The sequence below is a fragment of the Rattus norvegicus genome, chromosome 9, assembly GCF_036323735.1.
Source record: "Rattus norvegicus strain BN/NHsdMcwi chromosome 9, GRCr8, whole genome shotgun sequence".
NCBI lineage: Eukaryota > Metazoa > Chordata > Mammalia > Rodentia > Muridae > Rattus > Rattus norvegicus.
Window position 1 is genome coordinate 68,903,190 of NC_086027.1, and position 15,486 is coordinate 68,918,675.

The 15,486-nt window shown below is 43.3% G+C and overlaps 1 protein-coding gene across 23 annotated transcripts in view; it reads right to left on the reverse strand.

The window, feature by feature from the left end:
• Positions 1-2,958: 2,958 nt before the first annotated feature.
• The window catches only part of Ica1l (islet cell autoantigen 1-like), a 57,931-nt gene continuing 45,403 nt past the window's right edge, over positions 2,959-15,486 (reverse strand). For 6 of the 23 annotated variants that reach the window (XM_017596464.3, XM_063267204.1, XM_039083635.2 and 3 more), the window contains 4 exons: positions 11,145-11,399; positions 9,680-9,754; positions 8,556-8,603; positions 2,959-5,200 (listed from right to left, as the gene is read on the reverse strand). In XM_017596464.3, the coding sequence (XP_017451953.1) occupies positions 5,085-5,200; positions 8,556-8,603; positions 9,680-9,754; positions 11,145-11,399 (494 nt within the window). In that variant the 3' untranslated portion in view covers positions 2,959-5,084. The remainder of the gene's footprint in view (positions 5,201-8,555; positions 8,604-9,679; positions 9,755-11,144; positions 11,400-15,486) is intronic. The other 17 variants (XM_063267208.1, XM_063267206.1, XM_063267203.1 and 14 more) reach the window with 10 other exon arrangements.

Below are 15,486 nucleotides of genomic sequence, written 5' to 3' on the forward strand. Positions count from 1 at the left end.
GCTTTTTTGAGACAGCCCTTTACTAAGTTGCCCAAGCTAGCCTCAAACTCATGATCCTCCTGCCTCAGCTTCTTGAGTATTTGAGATTACAAGTGTTGTATACCACCACACCCAAGTTAAGATATCTTAAATTTTTCTAATGTAACATGGTACTATTAGACTAATGAGTAGCCTTTATAACTCTTTGGTTTGATGTTTTTAAAACTTGGTCTAATTTTTAAATAAGTCTACCTGGCAGAATAGAAAACAAGTTTTCTCCTAAGGAGACTATTTTTTGTGGTTTTTGTTTGTTTCCTCTAGTGTGAATGATCGCTCTGTCTTTGTGCATGCTAGGAAAGCTGTCCACCATCTCAAAACTGTTAGAGACACACAGCATGTTAACATGTAAAGTTGTTTCTTGATGAGGATTATGATAAAATGCAGCAAGAACTTCTGCATTAGGTACAACTCCTGTGTGTATTTGGGGTGTTGTTAATGATACTAAAAGCACTTAACTGGGCTTTAGTCCCTGATCTTCACAACAGGAAGCAGACAGGCATGGCACTGGAGCAGTAGCCAAGAGCTGTACATCCTGATATACAGGCTATACAGGCAGCAGGCAGAGGAACACTGGGCTTTCCATGGCCTTTTGAAACCTTAAAGCCTTCCCCCAGTGACACACCACCTAATCCTTCCAAGACAGTTCTACTTATATTTAAGCATTTAAATATATGAGCCTATGTGAGCCATCCTCATTCAGACCGCAGTTGGTTTGATTTGATTTAGTCTTTTTGAAATGTATATTGTGAAAGATTGGTCATGAATGCCATGACATTAAAAATTAGTGTTTGTCTCAGCCTGCCTGAAGTAGCCTTGCTGGGAAGGGTTTAGGTGCCTGGGCTGGTATATTTTGTATGGTAAGTTCTGTCATTGCTGCTTAGTGGTCATTGACTTGGAATTAAAGTCACCTTTCTTTATAAGCCTTGATTTTCATTCATATGACTAGAACTGCTCTCCCCTAAGTGGGATAAGGCAACTGCAGGCAAACAGCTTGCTTTTTTTTTTTTTTTTTGGTCAGGTAAATTGTTTTAATAAGAAAACCAAGAGGGAGGATCAGTCTTAGAAACAGTCTGAAATTCATTTTGGCTTCTCAAGTATAATCTAGTCAAAGCTTGTACCTGAGAGACTGTTTACAAACTCCAGACCAGTTGCCAGGGAGTATTTGTTACTTCACATTCTTCATGGTCTCCCAAGAAACAAGAAACTGTCTTACAGATAACAAAAGTGGAATAAGTACCAACTCCAGAACGGATTCTGGACCATGCAGCCCTGCATTGCTACCCTGCACCTACAGGGTTGATAAAGTCCTTTGATCACAGGCGCCTGCCGCTGCGCCTCATTCTCCTGTGGACTTGGCTCCCTTACTCAGCTCCTGGAAGCCTGGTTCAGAGGCCCAAGAAAGGGCACCACAGTTCATGACCTAAGAAATTGTTGGCTATTTTTAATTTTGCTGTATCCACAGAAATGAGAAACATTGCCTTTTAGAGAATCAATCACATTTTTTTTTCTTTCCCTTGTTGAGACATAGTGGTGCTTGGGCATGCTAGACTCTTGGCAGTGAGCCCCAGCCTCAGCCTCAGCAAGGTTAAATCTCTGCTTGCTGTGTTACAGGAGACAGAATGGACTGTGTGTGTGTCTGTGTCTGTCTGTCTGGTGTGTCTGTCTTGTGTATGTATCTCTGTGTGCTGTGTTATAGGAGACAGAATGGACCGTGTCTGTCTGTCTCTCTCTGCGTGTGTGTACACTGGTAAGCCTACCCGGGTAAAGACATGGATAATTCTTTTCTCCTTTTTTTAAAAGAATATTTTTTATTTTACATGAAAAAGAGTTGCTTGCAAGAGCAGAAAGTGTCAGATTCCCAAGAACTAGAGTTCTGAGCAGAGTAACTGTAGCTTTTAACTTGAGTCATCTCTCTAGCTCCCAGACGTTGTGGCTTTTGAGGTTTTGGAGGGTTTTTGTTGTTTTGTTTTAGAAAAGGTCATATTCTGTACCCTAGGCTGGCCTTGAACTCACAGAGATCCTCCTGCCTCTATCTCCTAAGTGCTAGGATAAAAGGTGTATGCTACCATACCTGACCTCTTTTAGAGGGTATTACTTTGAAACTGAAAAACCTAACAGTTTTATAATGCTTCTTTGGGTGTTTATTTGGGGTTCAGTTTTAAGAAGAGTCAGGAAAGCCATAGGGCAAAGTGTTTACTAGAACCAGTGCAGGCATTGTCCACTGAGGGGAGGCTGAATGGAAGAGAGAGAGAGAGCATCTCAGGTCTTACCAAGCATGTAGGAAATGAGAGCTAGCACCAGAGCACACATGAAAGAAGCAAAAACAGTGCATGAATTCCTACCTCTTACCTATGTAGTTCAACCTCTCTCGGTCATGGAAGAGGGTAGGGAAGGACCACACTGGTGTACCTAGCTAGTGGGAAGTTTTAGATACACAATCCAAAATACAAACATAAACACTTAAAAATAGCAACTGTTACTTTTAGACAGACCTTTTGATTTTTGACTGTATTACTTTGGAAGTAGCTCGCTATTTTACACCAGTGAGTGGAGAAGAACGTGTTGACCCAGTGACGGATCTCCCTGTAGCTAGAAATAGGCAGTTGTGAGTTGCCCGATGTGGATGCTGAGAGCCAAGTGTAAATAGAGCTTAGGTTTTTCTGCAAGAGCAGCCAGCTCACCAGTCCCCCATAAGAGATGGTGTCTCTCAGTGAGCCCCCAGTATCTGCCCATTCTACATCCAGTTGCTGGGGTGACAGGCAGGTCTTAGGCTTACACAGCAAATACTTTACCCAGTGAGCCCAGCTAGGTGTTGGAATGTCCTCATCACCCTCTTGGATAGTTTGACTCTAGTCCAGAAGTAAATCTCAGAGATTTAAATAGACAGTTGTATCTGGATTGAACACTTTAGAAAACGTATTGCTTTATGCCATCTGTAATCTTTATTAATGGACGCTCAAGAGAGAGGGAACACATTAAACTAGCTTCCTAATGCTGTAAGCCCTGTATATTTCTAGATCTATTAGTTAGGAAACATGAAATAAATACCCAGAACAATAGGTAATGTGAAATAAATATTCAGAGTGGAAATATAGCTCCTTTCAATGTGCAAATAATGAAATCTAATTTTAAATACAATTTGTTTCTAATGATATTAGAACACTATTATACAATTAAAATCTCAGAAAATACAAATTACACCAATCTGATCATATGACCTGCCATTCTTGTGTCTCTTGAGGAGAAGGCTAATGTGGCTGTGCTTGGGTCTGTCTAACTTTCTGTGAAGTCTAATTTGGAATAAAATAAAGTAGAACATAGGTGCTTCTTCACTCGATATAAAAGATACCCATTTTTGACAAAGTTGCTCTGGGACAACCTATGCTTCCCCATCAGCTGTCTTTCTGGTAAGTGTTCACAACTGTGTTCTCATAACTGAACTAACTCATGGAAGGATACCTCGCAAAGAGAGGTAGCACAGACAGTGTAAGTTATTGCTTCTTGAGGTTAATGGCAGTGGTTGCTCTGGACCCTAGCCTCAGACTGTGATTCATTATAGTAATCCTGGTGATCAATCTTGGCAGAACAATGACAATATTGTGTTCTGGAATTTTTCACTGAACAGAAGGGAAGTGCTTTTGAAGAGGTAATAGTTCATTAAGACTGAAGATATTTAGGAACAAGTCTGCATTTGTTTCTGACCCACAGGTGAGTCTGCAGCCCTTGCACCAGTTGACAGCTCAGGGTCAGTTCCACAGGGTTAGGCCAGGTTTCTGAATGTGTGGAGTGGATGGCATTCTACCCACTCTGGTTTTTTTCTTAAAAATAGCTCCCTATATACCATGACTTGGACATTATATGTAATTTGAACTTGAATCAACCTGCTAATGACTAGAAGCCCATAAAAACCACAATAAACAACTTAAGATGTCCCTGTGGGACACTGGCCACAATGGACTTGATGACAGAACACTTGGAGAACTACCCTTAAATTAAAGGGTGGACAAGAAAGGACAGGAAGCTGAAGGAGTAGCAATCCAGCAGTTATGATTTCGCCAGTTTGCCCAACTGCCACTGAATAGCCTTCCCTTCAAACCCTAGACTCTATGTCCTCTGCCAATAGCTTTTGCTTAGTACTCTCTAATGGCACTGTGGGAGTTAGACTGAAAGGAAGAACATGGGATGCTCCTTAGCTTTCTGTAGAATCCTCCATGTCTATCAGAAATCCTTCTGGGCTCAAGTGTGTGTTGAGAAAATACAACTATTATGATGGCATTTGAAAGTGTCTTGCATGTTCACATAGAAGTTTCTGGAAGTTTCAGCAAGATTGCTGCCCAGACATGCAATGCTTGTCCTCACTGTTCTGTAGAGAAAGTAGCACTGCAAGAGTCAGTGAAACAGACCTGTAGATTCCTTTTCCCATTTCTACAGATGATGGCTTTTGCATCCTGCTGTCTTCCCCATGAAAATTTAATAATGGAACTAATGTATCCATGATTGCATATGAATGAACGGTAACATTGCATTTAGTTACCAGGTACAGAAAAGCAAACCCACGTTTCTCTTAATTTCAGTAAAGCAGACAGTTCTCTAATCTTGTTCTACATTGTAATTGGTGAGAAAGCTTTTTATAGTTCTAGTGCTGGTCCCCACAACAGAAAACACCTGACACTATCAAGAAAACCCCCCAAACTATAGCCACTCTATCCTATTCTTTATCCCCTTAAAGCAAAGTAACAAGTGTAAAACACCTTCCAAAGAAACACACCATGCTTCTGTGATTCAGCCGTAAGTTTGGTTTCTCAGTATTGCGGAGTTTGTAAAATTATCCATGTACTATCAACAGCCTGCCCACCCAGCATATGAAGTACCACAGCCTGCTCAGGTGCTCCAATCCTGTGACTAGAGTTGGCTGGTAGACGTTCTATCCTGAACACATGCTTCTGTGTGTGGTCGCAGTGGGAACTTCTCTTCAGAAAGGCAAATGTTGCACAGTTGGTTCCTCAAGACCCCTGAAGCTGTGATGTCAGTCACCATGACATCAGTCAGGCATTCAGAAGCTCGTCATCTGAGTGTCCAATGGCATCTGGGTTTGAGAGTGGCCCCAGGTCTGCAAATAGATTGAACCAGGCTGACATGTCTTGGTTACCACTGTTGGGGGCTATTAAGAAAAAGACATTAAAGAGTTTCAGTTTTTGGAAATAATTTTTATACTACTTTTATGATTTCTGAAGCAGATGCTTTTTAATAAAAATACACGTGGCTGACAGTGATTCAATATATCCCTCTTAAGGGTGATCTTACAAAGCAAATGTAGTTCCTCCCAGGTACACTGAAATGCCGCTTAAAATCTCCTTGTTATAAAAGTAATACTTTAAAAATATTAGCCATAAAGGGGAATAACCCCCTCCTAACACTATCATTATACACATCTGACAGTTGTCGTGTAGCTCAGGCTGGCTTCAGGTTTGTGATCCTTCTGCTCACTCCTAAATTTTGTAATCTAGGTATGCACCATCATGCCTAATGCTCGTCAAAGCTTTTCCTCACGGGAGCTGTGGAGGTGGCTCAGCAGGTAAGTGAAGCTCCCCAGGGCACACGTGGTGAAAGGAGACAAACATTTGCTCCCTCTAAAGGTAATTTAAAACAATGAAAAAAGGTCAAGATATTTTGATAACCTGTAACCAGGCCAGACTTCCAGTGGAGGAAGAGAGGATATCAACCCACCCATCAAACCTTCCCCCTCAAATTCGCCTTGCCTTCAAGATGCTCAGAAATAAAGATGAAGCAGAGACTGAGGGAATAGCCAACCAATGTTTGGCCCAACTTGAGACCCATCCCATGGGAGAGAGCCAAGCCCTGACACTATGACATTCTGCTATGCTTGCAGTCAGGAGCCTGGCATAACTGTCTCCTGAGAGGCTTCATCCAGCAGCAGATGGAAGCATGCAGAGACCCGCAGCCAGACATAAGGCAGAGCAGGAGTCAACTAACCTGGACCCAGAGACTGAACAACCAAAGAGTATGCATGTGCTGGACCTAGGCCCCTACACATTTGTAGCAGATGTGCAGCTTGGGCTTCATGTGGGTCCCCTAAGAATTGGAAACAGGGCTTGCCTTCCTTTAGATCCCCTTCTCCTAGTTGGACTGCCTTGTCTAGACACATTGGGAGAAGCTGTGCTTAATCCTGCTGAGACTTGATGTGCCAGGGCACATTGTAGTTGATCACTAAGTCAGGACAGGAACCCAAGTGATAACCTGGAGGCAGGAGCTGATGCAGAGGCTGTGGGTGAGCACTGCATACTGGCTTGCTCAGCCTGCTTTCTTACAAAACCTACAATCACCAGCCCAGAGATGGCTCCACTCACTGTGGGCTGGACCCTCCCCTATTGATCACTAAGAAAAATAAGGCTATAGACCAATTTTAGGAGGCATTTTCTCAATTAAGGTTTCCTTCTCTCTGATGACTCTAGCATCTGACAAATTGACATAAGACTAGCCAGCACATCCCTGAAGAACAAGAAGTTGAGAAACCAGGGCAGAGGCCTGAGAACAGTCCAAGAACTGAATATGAACTTGGTCACGGCGTGCAGAGAAGTAACTGCAGCCAACTCAGCAGAGTCAAGGAACCCTCTTTTTACCCAAGTTATGGTTAATACCAGTTACAGACCAAAGCAGCCACAGCTGCACAACAGGATCTGAGGCCCCATGCGTCAGCCAGGGCCTTCACAGTTTAAGTCCAGCTCTAGTTCTGAGAACTGAAGTCATGTCAGCTATACCCATGTAAGGATAGCTTTGTGTCCTGGGTGTTCTATCTCCAATGAGCGATGCTGGTTAAGTCAATTGCCTTCAGGGGCTCTTGTTTCCTATTTGTGTAACTGCCATATAATTTACCACTTAAGTATAACATGCGACAGTAAGCAGAGGTTGTTGGTAATCATGCCAAGGCCGGTGACTGCAGCAGCAATGCCTGACACTCCCTGATGAGCATGTGTGGTAAAGTGACATCATTATGGTCGTTCCTTGTGCCCATGTCCAAGCTGTTAGCAGCAGGATTATGGTGAGTCTTTTGCATCTATTTTGGCCAATATCTAGATGAATGGAATTGCTTACTGTTAAGTGCATACATGTTCAGTTAAAGCAGAACCAGCAAAAACAATTTTCTAATAGTAGTCTAATTTTTTACAGGCAGTAGGCTCTCCTGCCACATTCTTGTGAACATGGGGTTTTGTTTTTTGTTTTCTCATTTTAGCTACAGTGCTGTATTCTTACGTTTTTAACATTTTGTTGGGGATGAGTTGTGGCTGGTTTGTTCCGGAGCATAGCCTCCAATTAGCTATGTAGCCCAAACTGGCCTGGCTCATCCTGCACCAATCTCTGAATCCTGGCAACTGGGGATTAAAGGAATGTGCCATTGTGTCTGACTTTTTTGTCTGTTTTGTACAGTTTCAGTGGTGTTATGTGTTGAACCCACACCTTGTGCATTCTAGGTTAGTGTTCTACTTCTGAGCTATATTCCAGTCTGGAATTAGTTTCAATTTGCATTTAATGATTAGTGAAGTGGCACACTTAATGATTTAATTTCTAAGTTATCAAACTTTCCAGGATTACTTTATGGTCAGAGCTGACAGCTGCCTTTTTCCTGCTCACTCTTCCCGACAAACTGAATCAGCCTCAGACTACAGGTACACACATCAGTCTACAGGTACACACATAGACTGCAGGTACACACATCAGTCTACAGGTACATACCTCAGACTACAGGTACACACATTGGTCTACAGGTACACATGTCGGTCTACAGGTACACACCTCAGACTATAGGTACACACATTGGTCTATAGGTACACATGTCAGTCTACAGGTACACATCAGACTACAGGTATTTATCAAACTACAGGGACACTTTAGACTACAGGGACACACATTAGTCTACAGGTACACATCAGACTACAGGTACACATCAGTCTTTCTCAGGACCTCTGCTTGTTTCTTGTTAGTTTTGTTTGAGACTGAGACTCACCATATGACCATGGTGGTCTTGAATTCACAAAGCTCCACCTGCCTCTCTCTCCCAAACCCTGAATTAAAGGCCTGTACCACCATGCTGGCAGTACCTTCGTTTTTCTGTGTTCTGTGAACCATGACTATCTGCCAGAAGTCCACATGCTATGTGTGGTCCTCAGCCATCCCACACTGGCAGGTGATAGAAACTTTGAGAGCTGGCTGCCAACAAGGGTGTAGCCCAGTAGCTGGGCACTCACCCAGCATGTTCAGGCCAGCTCTGCACACACAGCCTATAGTTGGGGCCCCATGGAAAGGGGCCCCTGGAACCCAGCCTTTGCTTCCATTTTGGTCCTGGTTTCTAGGAGGTAAGCATGTCCCTGTCATGATGTACTATGGCCATGTGCAGAAGCAGTGACCAACTAACCGTAGACCAAAACTCTAAACCATGAGCCAAAGTCCAGTAGAATGCCAACTAACAAATGTACAGGAAGAAGGAAACAGGAGCTCACCATCCAGGCTGAGGGTGTAGCTAGCAGGGTATCCAGCATGTGGAGGCCCTAGGTTCCACCCCCAGAACCACAGAGGGAAGGAGAAAGACAGGAAAGAAGGAAGAGGGAAAAGAAGAAAGATTACAACTCAGAGTACAATAATAAATAATAGAAATAGAGATTATGTAAGAACTAGTAATGATCAAGATGTGACCTCATCAGATGTGACCTCATCTATATCCTAGCTCTCAGGAAGTTGAGGCTGGAAAAGCAAGAGTTCAGGGTCAGCAGGGCTACACAGTGAGTTCCCTGTCTCCATTGAAAGTATTTCAGTTCAGAATACAGAGCAAGGTATGGTCTGCAGGAATTATGCTTACCTAATGTGACAATATTTTGCAAAATCTACTCAAAGAACACATGGGGACACTTTATTTTTTAGTTGCTCTATAATGCAGAATTTATTGAAAGCTTATAAAGTATTATATCATAAAAAAAAACTGGAAGTCTGCCCAAAAAGTATATGGATGACTATAAACCACAGAAAAATATGAATTTAAATGGATAGTAGTTAGATGACTAATGGGGAAGAAACAAATCTGCTTAGAACACTGAACAGACGTGCTCTCCTCTCCTCAGGAGAACGATCTGTCCTTACAAGGCAAAGCCAGCATCAGCAGGACAAACAGCCTGAGGTTATGATACTAAATGAAGTGCCCATCACCAAAACCAAAGATGTATCATGGGGTTTCAGAAGCAATGCCTGGGGTTGGGGATTTAGCTCAGTGGTAGAGTGCTTGCCTAACAAGCGCAAGGCCCTGGATTCAGTCCCCAGCTCCGAAAAGAAAAAAAAAAAAAAAAAAAAAAAACAGAAGCAATGCCTGCACCAGGGAAGCTGGGTGTCAGCTGGCCAGTGTCTGTGCACACCCGTAATGCCACAGAAATTCAAGATTACTTCCTGGGTCTCTGGCATTCTTGCCAACAGGAGCCCTGCAACCTGAGCATCTTCTGAGCTGGGGTAGTTCACTGATGGGGCATATTTACCACAAATGAGGCCTGATTCTCTTCACACTGTAAGACAAAGTAGTCCTTTCCTAAGTTCTTCTGAGTGTCACTGATTATTGATGCAATGGGGAAAAGAGACTTACATTTTAATTTCTTTGGATGCTGTGAAGGTACTGGCAAGGTATCTGAGTGTTCTGATCCCTCTTGGGAAGCCCAGCCTTGGGGAGGGAGGAAAGACAGAGAAACAAAAAAGAGTAAAAAGCTGGATTCTGTTGTGTGTGATAGTAAGCACTTGACTAACCAAGCTATCTTCCCTAGTCTGTACCTTTTAATTGGAGAGTGTAGACCACTTACGTTTAATGATATTGAGAGGGGTCTGCAAATTTCTACACTCAAGTTTTCCTGGTTTGTCAGATTGCTGTTTTTCTTTCTTTACTCTATTTATAAAGGGTTACTGGTTTATGGTTCTAGGCATGATGGACTAATATTGTTTAGTCTTACTTTTAGGATAGTCAACAAATCCTTAATGGTTATTTAATGACTTCACACATGTCTTTAGTACAATATGAGGTTTTACTATAACATACAACACATTGACTGAAGCTGGGTGCCATGAGAGTTTTTCAGAAAACAGTATCTGGGACACGAGATACAGAGATATAAGCAAAGCTATACTGTAAATAAGAAAACAGGAAACAAATCACTTAAGTTCCATAGGACAGGACACCATATCCATGTGTAATAGACAGAGCTCGCGAATTGGATTAGAGTCCACAACTCAGACTCATATCTGAGCTCCTGAAAACTGCTGAAGAAGCAATGGTGGCTGGGACTGGCAGTGCATGTCTTTAATCCCAGCACCTGGGAAGCAGAGGCAGGATGATCTCTGTAAGTCCAAGGCTAGCCTGGTCTACAGAGTGAGTTCCAGGACAGGCAGGGCTACACAGAGAAACCCCTGTCTTAAACCTACCCCCAACCCCCAAAATGTAAGAGTGTGCTGACATCGAAATCTTAGAAAATAACCAGAGAAGTGTGGAGGAGCTGAGATTGAAGACCTCTTGGACTCTTGTAGCACACAGAACCAAATGAAGTTCTAAGTAGAGTGGCAAGGGAAACAGATGGGCTCTACTTGATAACCAGCACAGACACAGGAGCAAAACTATTCCCAATGTGAAGCCCTGGATGCCCTCTGCTCCCCCACCCCACCCTCGTTTGCTCCAGTGTCTTCCACTCCTGCCTTTCCCTCCTCCCCCCGCCGCTTGCTAATTCTGAACCTGCAGAAAAAAAGTACAAGTTTTGCTTGGGGCAGTGGTGGCATCACTTGACCCAGGAGTGGGTCAGTGGATCAAATGTTGCAAGCCAGACCCTGGACCATTCAGTGGGGAACACATGGGTTTGGTGAGGTATTAAGGAAACGCCCCCTTGTTTCAGACATGCTGACAACTCTAATATGGATCAAGTTGCTATCTTTCCAGTTGATTGTTGTGACTGGAGATCTTATCTAGTAATATTGTCATTAAACTCTATTTCTCCTGAGTCTAGTATCAATAGCCACAATAGTTGCGTTTAGCAAACACAAAGCACACATCCAAATGTTTCAACACTTACTGTTGAAAGCTCCATCAGCATGAAGGCCAAGGTCAAAAAGCCGTGAAGGAAGGAACTGGGAGGAAGAAGTGAGAGGCCCGGGTCCTAATGAAGGCTCCTGGCACATGAGGCTGGGGCTCCCACAGGCGGGCTGGCATTCCTGTGTACATTCACTAGCACGTGAAGAGGTGGGGCTTAGGAGACTGCTCAGAAATGAGAACTCCTTCTCAAAATCATCTCCTTCTAGTGAGTCTCTAGGCAGAGCGCGTGCAACTGCTGGTTGGGAACAGAAACAGCAAGGGTTTGATTTCCTTTTGAGGAAACGAGAGCAAGACATGGGAAAACTATTTTTTCCTTTATGATATTAATATAATTTTAAAACTATATTGGTTAGATGTCTATAATTATTCTACTAAAATAGGATTTAGGTCAAAATGGCCATATAGCATCTAAACAAATAGTGATGAATATGAATTGGTAATAAACTACTGCCTATGTAAGACAAGACTCAGAGACCTAGGAGAAAGACACAGCTAGTGCAGTAAGGAGCAGACAAGCAGACAAGCAGACAAGGAGGGGAAGACTCCCACACAAGCAGCACAGTGATGCATTAACACTGGCACTGTCTTCCCATGTGTGCTGCACATCATGGAAACTGATACTTGTGCACATAAAAATGCAGCGAGCTCATGAATCAATGTGCTTTGATTACGGTGAAAAAATAAATTTAAAAGAAAGCAAAAGCCAGGCAGGGGTGGCCACACCTTTAATCCCAGCACTCAGGAGACAGAGGCAGGTGGATCTCTGTGAGTTTGAGGCCAGGCTGATCTACAGAGTGAGTTTTAGGACAGCCAGGGCTACACATAGCACAGAGAAACCACCACCCCTCTCAAAAAAAAAAAAAAAGCCAGAAAACAACAATGTTCTTTTACTGATAAATTCTAAATTTTAGCTGAAAGGAGAATAGACTTCCCCAAACATTCTAATAAAAATATTTCATAATCCATCAGAAATTAAATGCCAAGAATGAACTGGTCATGGCTCAAATACAGCACTGTTAATACCTGGGTAACTGTCCACTATCTAGCCAGTCATTTTATGCTGTCACAAGGAAACTCTCATATAGATACTACTGTTACAAGGAAAGTCTCTCATATGGATACTGCTGTTACAAGGAAAGTCTCTCATATGGATACTACTGTTACAAGGAAAGTCTCTCATGTACTACTGTTATTAGGGACTTCTTCATGCCTGAGCTAACCATTAATCCAAATCTGTTATGTTCTACACTTCAGTGTTCATGGAAACTAATCACAACAGCAGCCCGTTAGAACTGCTTTGTACAGATTGCCACAATAAGCTTGGATCCAAGATCTCCCTGGGAACTGGCATCATACTTGGCAGGAAGAAACATGTATGTGGGTTGCTGACATCCTAGTTGGCAAATTGGGACAGGAATACAAGTTGCCTCACCACAGTTGAATAACTGGACCAAAGGGAACTGGATAAATGTATAACAAAGACATGCTCCTAAGGAAGTCCCCTATTCCTGAAACCTGATTGGTGGGATAACTTGGCACAGATGTCTGTGGATCTAATGCCTAAAAGCTCTGTAGGATTCTGGATTGGGATCACAGTCGAGCTTCTGAGACTGGACTGCATCCGTGATCAATCAGTCTTGGAGTGTGCATTTGATAAACCAATCCTGTTTGAGGTCAGTGTCTGAGTAATTGTTTGTGTGGTGATTCCCAGACTTCAAAAAGTACTTTAACTACTTTATCAATAGAAGTAACAGAATCTTCACAGGATCTTGCCTTTCATGTAGCTAGTAAAAGTCCCAAGACTATTCAGGATATGAAAAAAAAAACAAAAACAAAAACAAACAGACTCAAACATTTACTTAAAAGCCCCAGAATTCAGGAGGAACTGAGTTATGTACCAAGAACAGCCCTCTCTTGCCAAAACCATTCTAGCTGGAAAAACCCAGTCTCATTTGGAGGGGCTACCTTCCCAGGAGTCAAAAGGCGATGATCACACAGTCTGTCCCTGTACCTAAGGCTACATTCCATGACTATAGTCAGGCAGAGGTTCCCTTTGTTCTGCTAGACCCTGCTCATTGGATGAACAGAGCCCTCCCAGTTGAGGTGGGCTAGCAGGGAAGGAATTGTGGAGTTTGGTTGGAGCACCCCACTAGCAAGAAGCAAGAAACCCTAGTGTAACACTACCTGCAGGGTTTACAGATTATAATTCTATCCAGGGCAGACCCGCCCTGTAATCTCACTGGATGAAACCAGGTTTCTTTCTTTCCTTCCTTTGTTTAAGATTTATTTATTTTATGTATATGAGTACACTGTCAATGTCTTCAGACACACCAGAAGAGGGCACCAGATCCCATTACAGATGGTTGTGAGCCACCATGTGGTTGTTGGGAATTGAACTCAGGACCTCTGGAAGAGCAGTCAGTGCTTTTAACCTCTGAGCCATTTCTCCATCCCTTTTTTCCTTCTTATTTGTTGTTTTGTTTTTGTTTTGTTTCTCAAGACATGATTTCTCTGTGTAGCCCTGGCTGCCCTAGAACTTGCTCTGTAGACCAGGCTGGCCTCAAACTCACAGAGATTTGCCTGCCTCTGCCTCCCAAGTGCTGGGATTAAAGGTGTACACCATTCTGCCAGCTTGCTAGCTTTTTTAAAAACTGAGTTTGTGTGTGTGTGTGTGTGTGTGTGTGTGTGTGTGTGTGTGTGTGTGTGTGTGTGTGTGTAATGCTCATGAAGATCTTAGGACAACTTCAGGGAGTAGGCTCCCTGCTTATAGCATGTGGTTCCTAGGGAATAAACTCAGGGCCATCAGACTGGATGGCAAGTGCCCCCACCAGCTGATTCTCAAATCCAGCCTTTTACATGCTTGTACAATTACAGTGACTGAGCCACCCCCAATCCCTGTCTTGCTTTTTAATTACTATTTTTTTGTGTACAGGCATTTCGCCTACATGAATGGACATTCACTATGAGCATGATTCGTGTCCATGGAGGTCAGACTGCTGAAGGTGACAGTAAGCAGAGCTGTGCTCTGTCCCCTCGTCATTGACCAGTCCGTGGCCCTGCAGAGGAAGTGGCAGTTTAAAGCCAAGGCTTAGCTTCTAAGACAAGAATGCCACTGGTGCCATTGCCCCTCTGTGATCCAGCTCAGTCCCTGACGTGAGTTTCCTTAAGAGGGACCAGGAGACCACAGAGGAGAGAATTAAAGTTTCCTCAGAGGTGAAGGCTGTGGTAGGAACCCCAGGAAGAAGCCTTTTTACTGAATGTATAAACTTAACCATGGCCAGCCACTTCTTTGCTGGCTGGGAATCAGAACAACTTACTGATTCTGTAGAGTATTCCTCCGATAGAGCCCAAGTGTGACTAGCTTGGTCTGAGGAACAATTTGTTCTGTGGCATTACTGATGTCAGGAGAACCATCAGCTGCAAGTGAGTGGGGTTGACCAGCCGGGTGTGGTCAGAGAAAGATTTCAAAGCTCTGAAAAAGCTGCCACCACAGGGTGTCTGAACCCTGTAAGGCGTCCTATCCTGAGATGGGGAGAGGGGAAGACGAAGAATAGACCCTGTTAAATTAATTCCCATCTAAAAATTAAGCAAATAATAGGTGGGATCAGCAGCCAGAGTTATTAAGACATTTACAATATCCAGTGTTCAGCAAATGTTGCTGTGCAAGATTGTTGTACTGGCAAGAAGGCAAAGAGGGGCTGGAGAGATGGCTCAGTGGTTAAGAGCACTGACTGTTCTTCCAGAGGTCCTGAGTTCAATTCCCAGCAACCACATGGTGGCTCACAACCATCTGTAATGGGATCTGATGCCTTCTTCTGGTGTGTCTGAAGACAGCTACAGTGTTACTCACATACATGAAATAAATAAATCTAAAAAGAAAGAAAGGAAGAAAGAAAGAAAAAAGCTAGAAGCCTTGTGTGAAATTGACTAAATGTCACATTTGATACTAAGACTCTCAGTCACTTAGTATCTGGAGAACTAAAGAAATCCAGGATAAGAGAAATAGGAGACAGAGCAAGATGGTGGCCAAGAGCACCTGGAGACTGAAGCGGGCATGAGGGGATCATGAAGGGATCCTTCCTACAGATGCTGATTTGCAACATTTCTCATACTCTACCCTCCCAAGAGCCAAGGGCCAGGGCAAGGCTGCAGTGCCTGGTGCTAGAACAGTAAAGACTGAAGAAGGCAGGAAGGCACTTCTTCCTTCAGGCCTCCTCCAACTCCAAGGAAGACACCTGCCCTGTAGGAGGGAATAAATTAAGTCCAAGTTTTATCTTGAAATCTAGTACCAGGCTCTCTAGGTGAAATCCAGACAAGGCCCC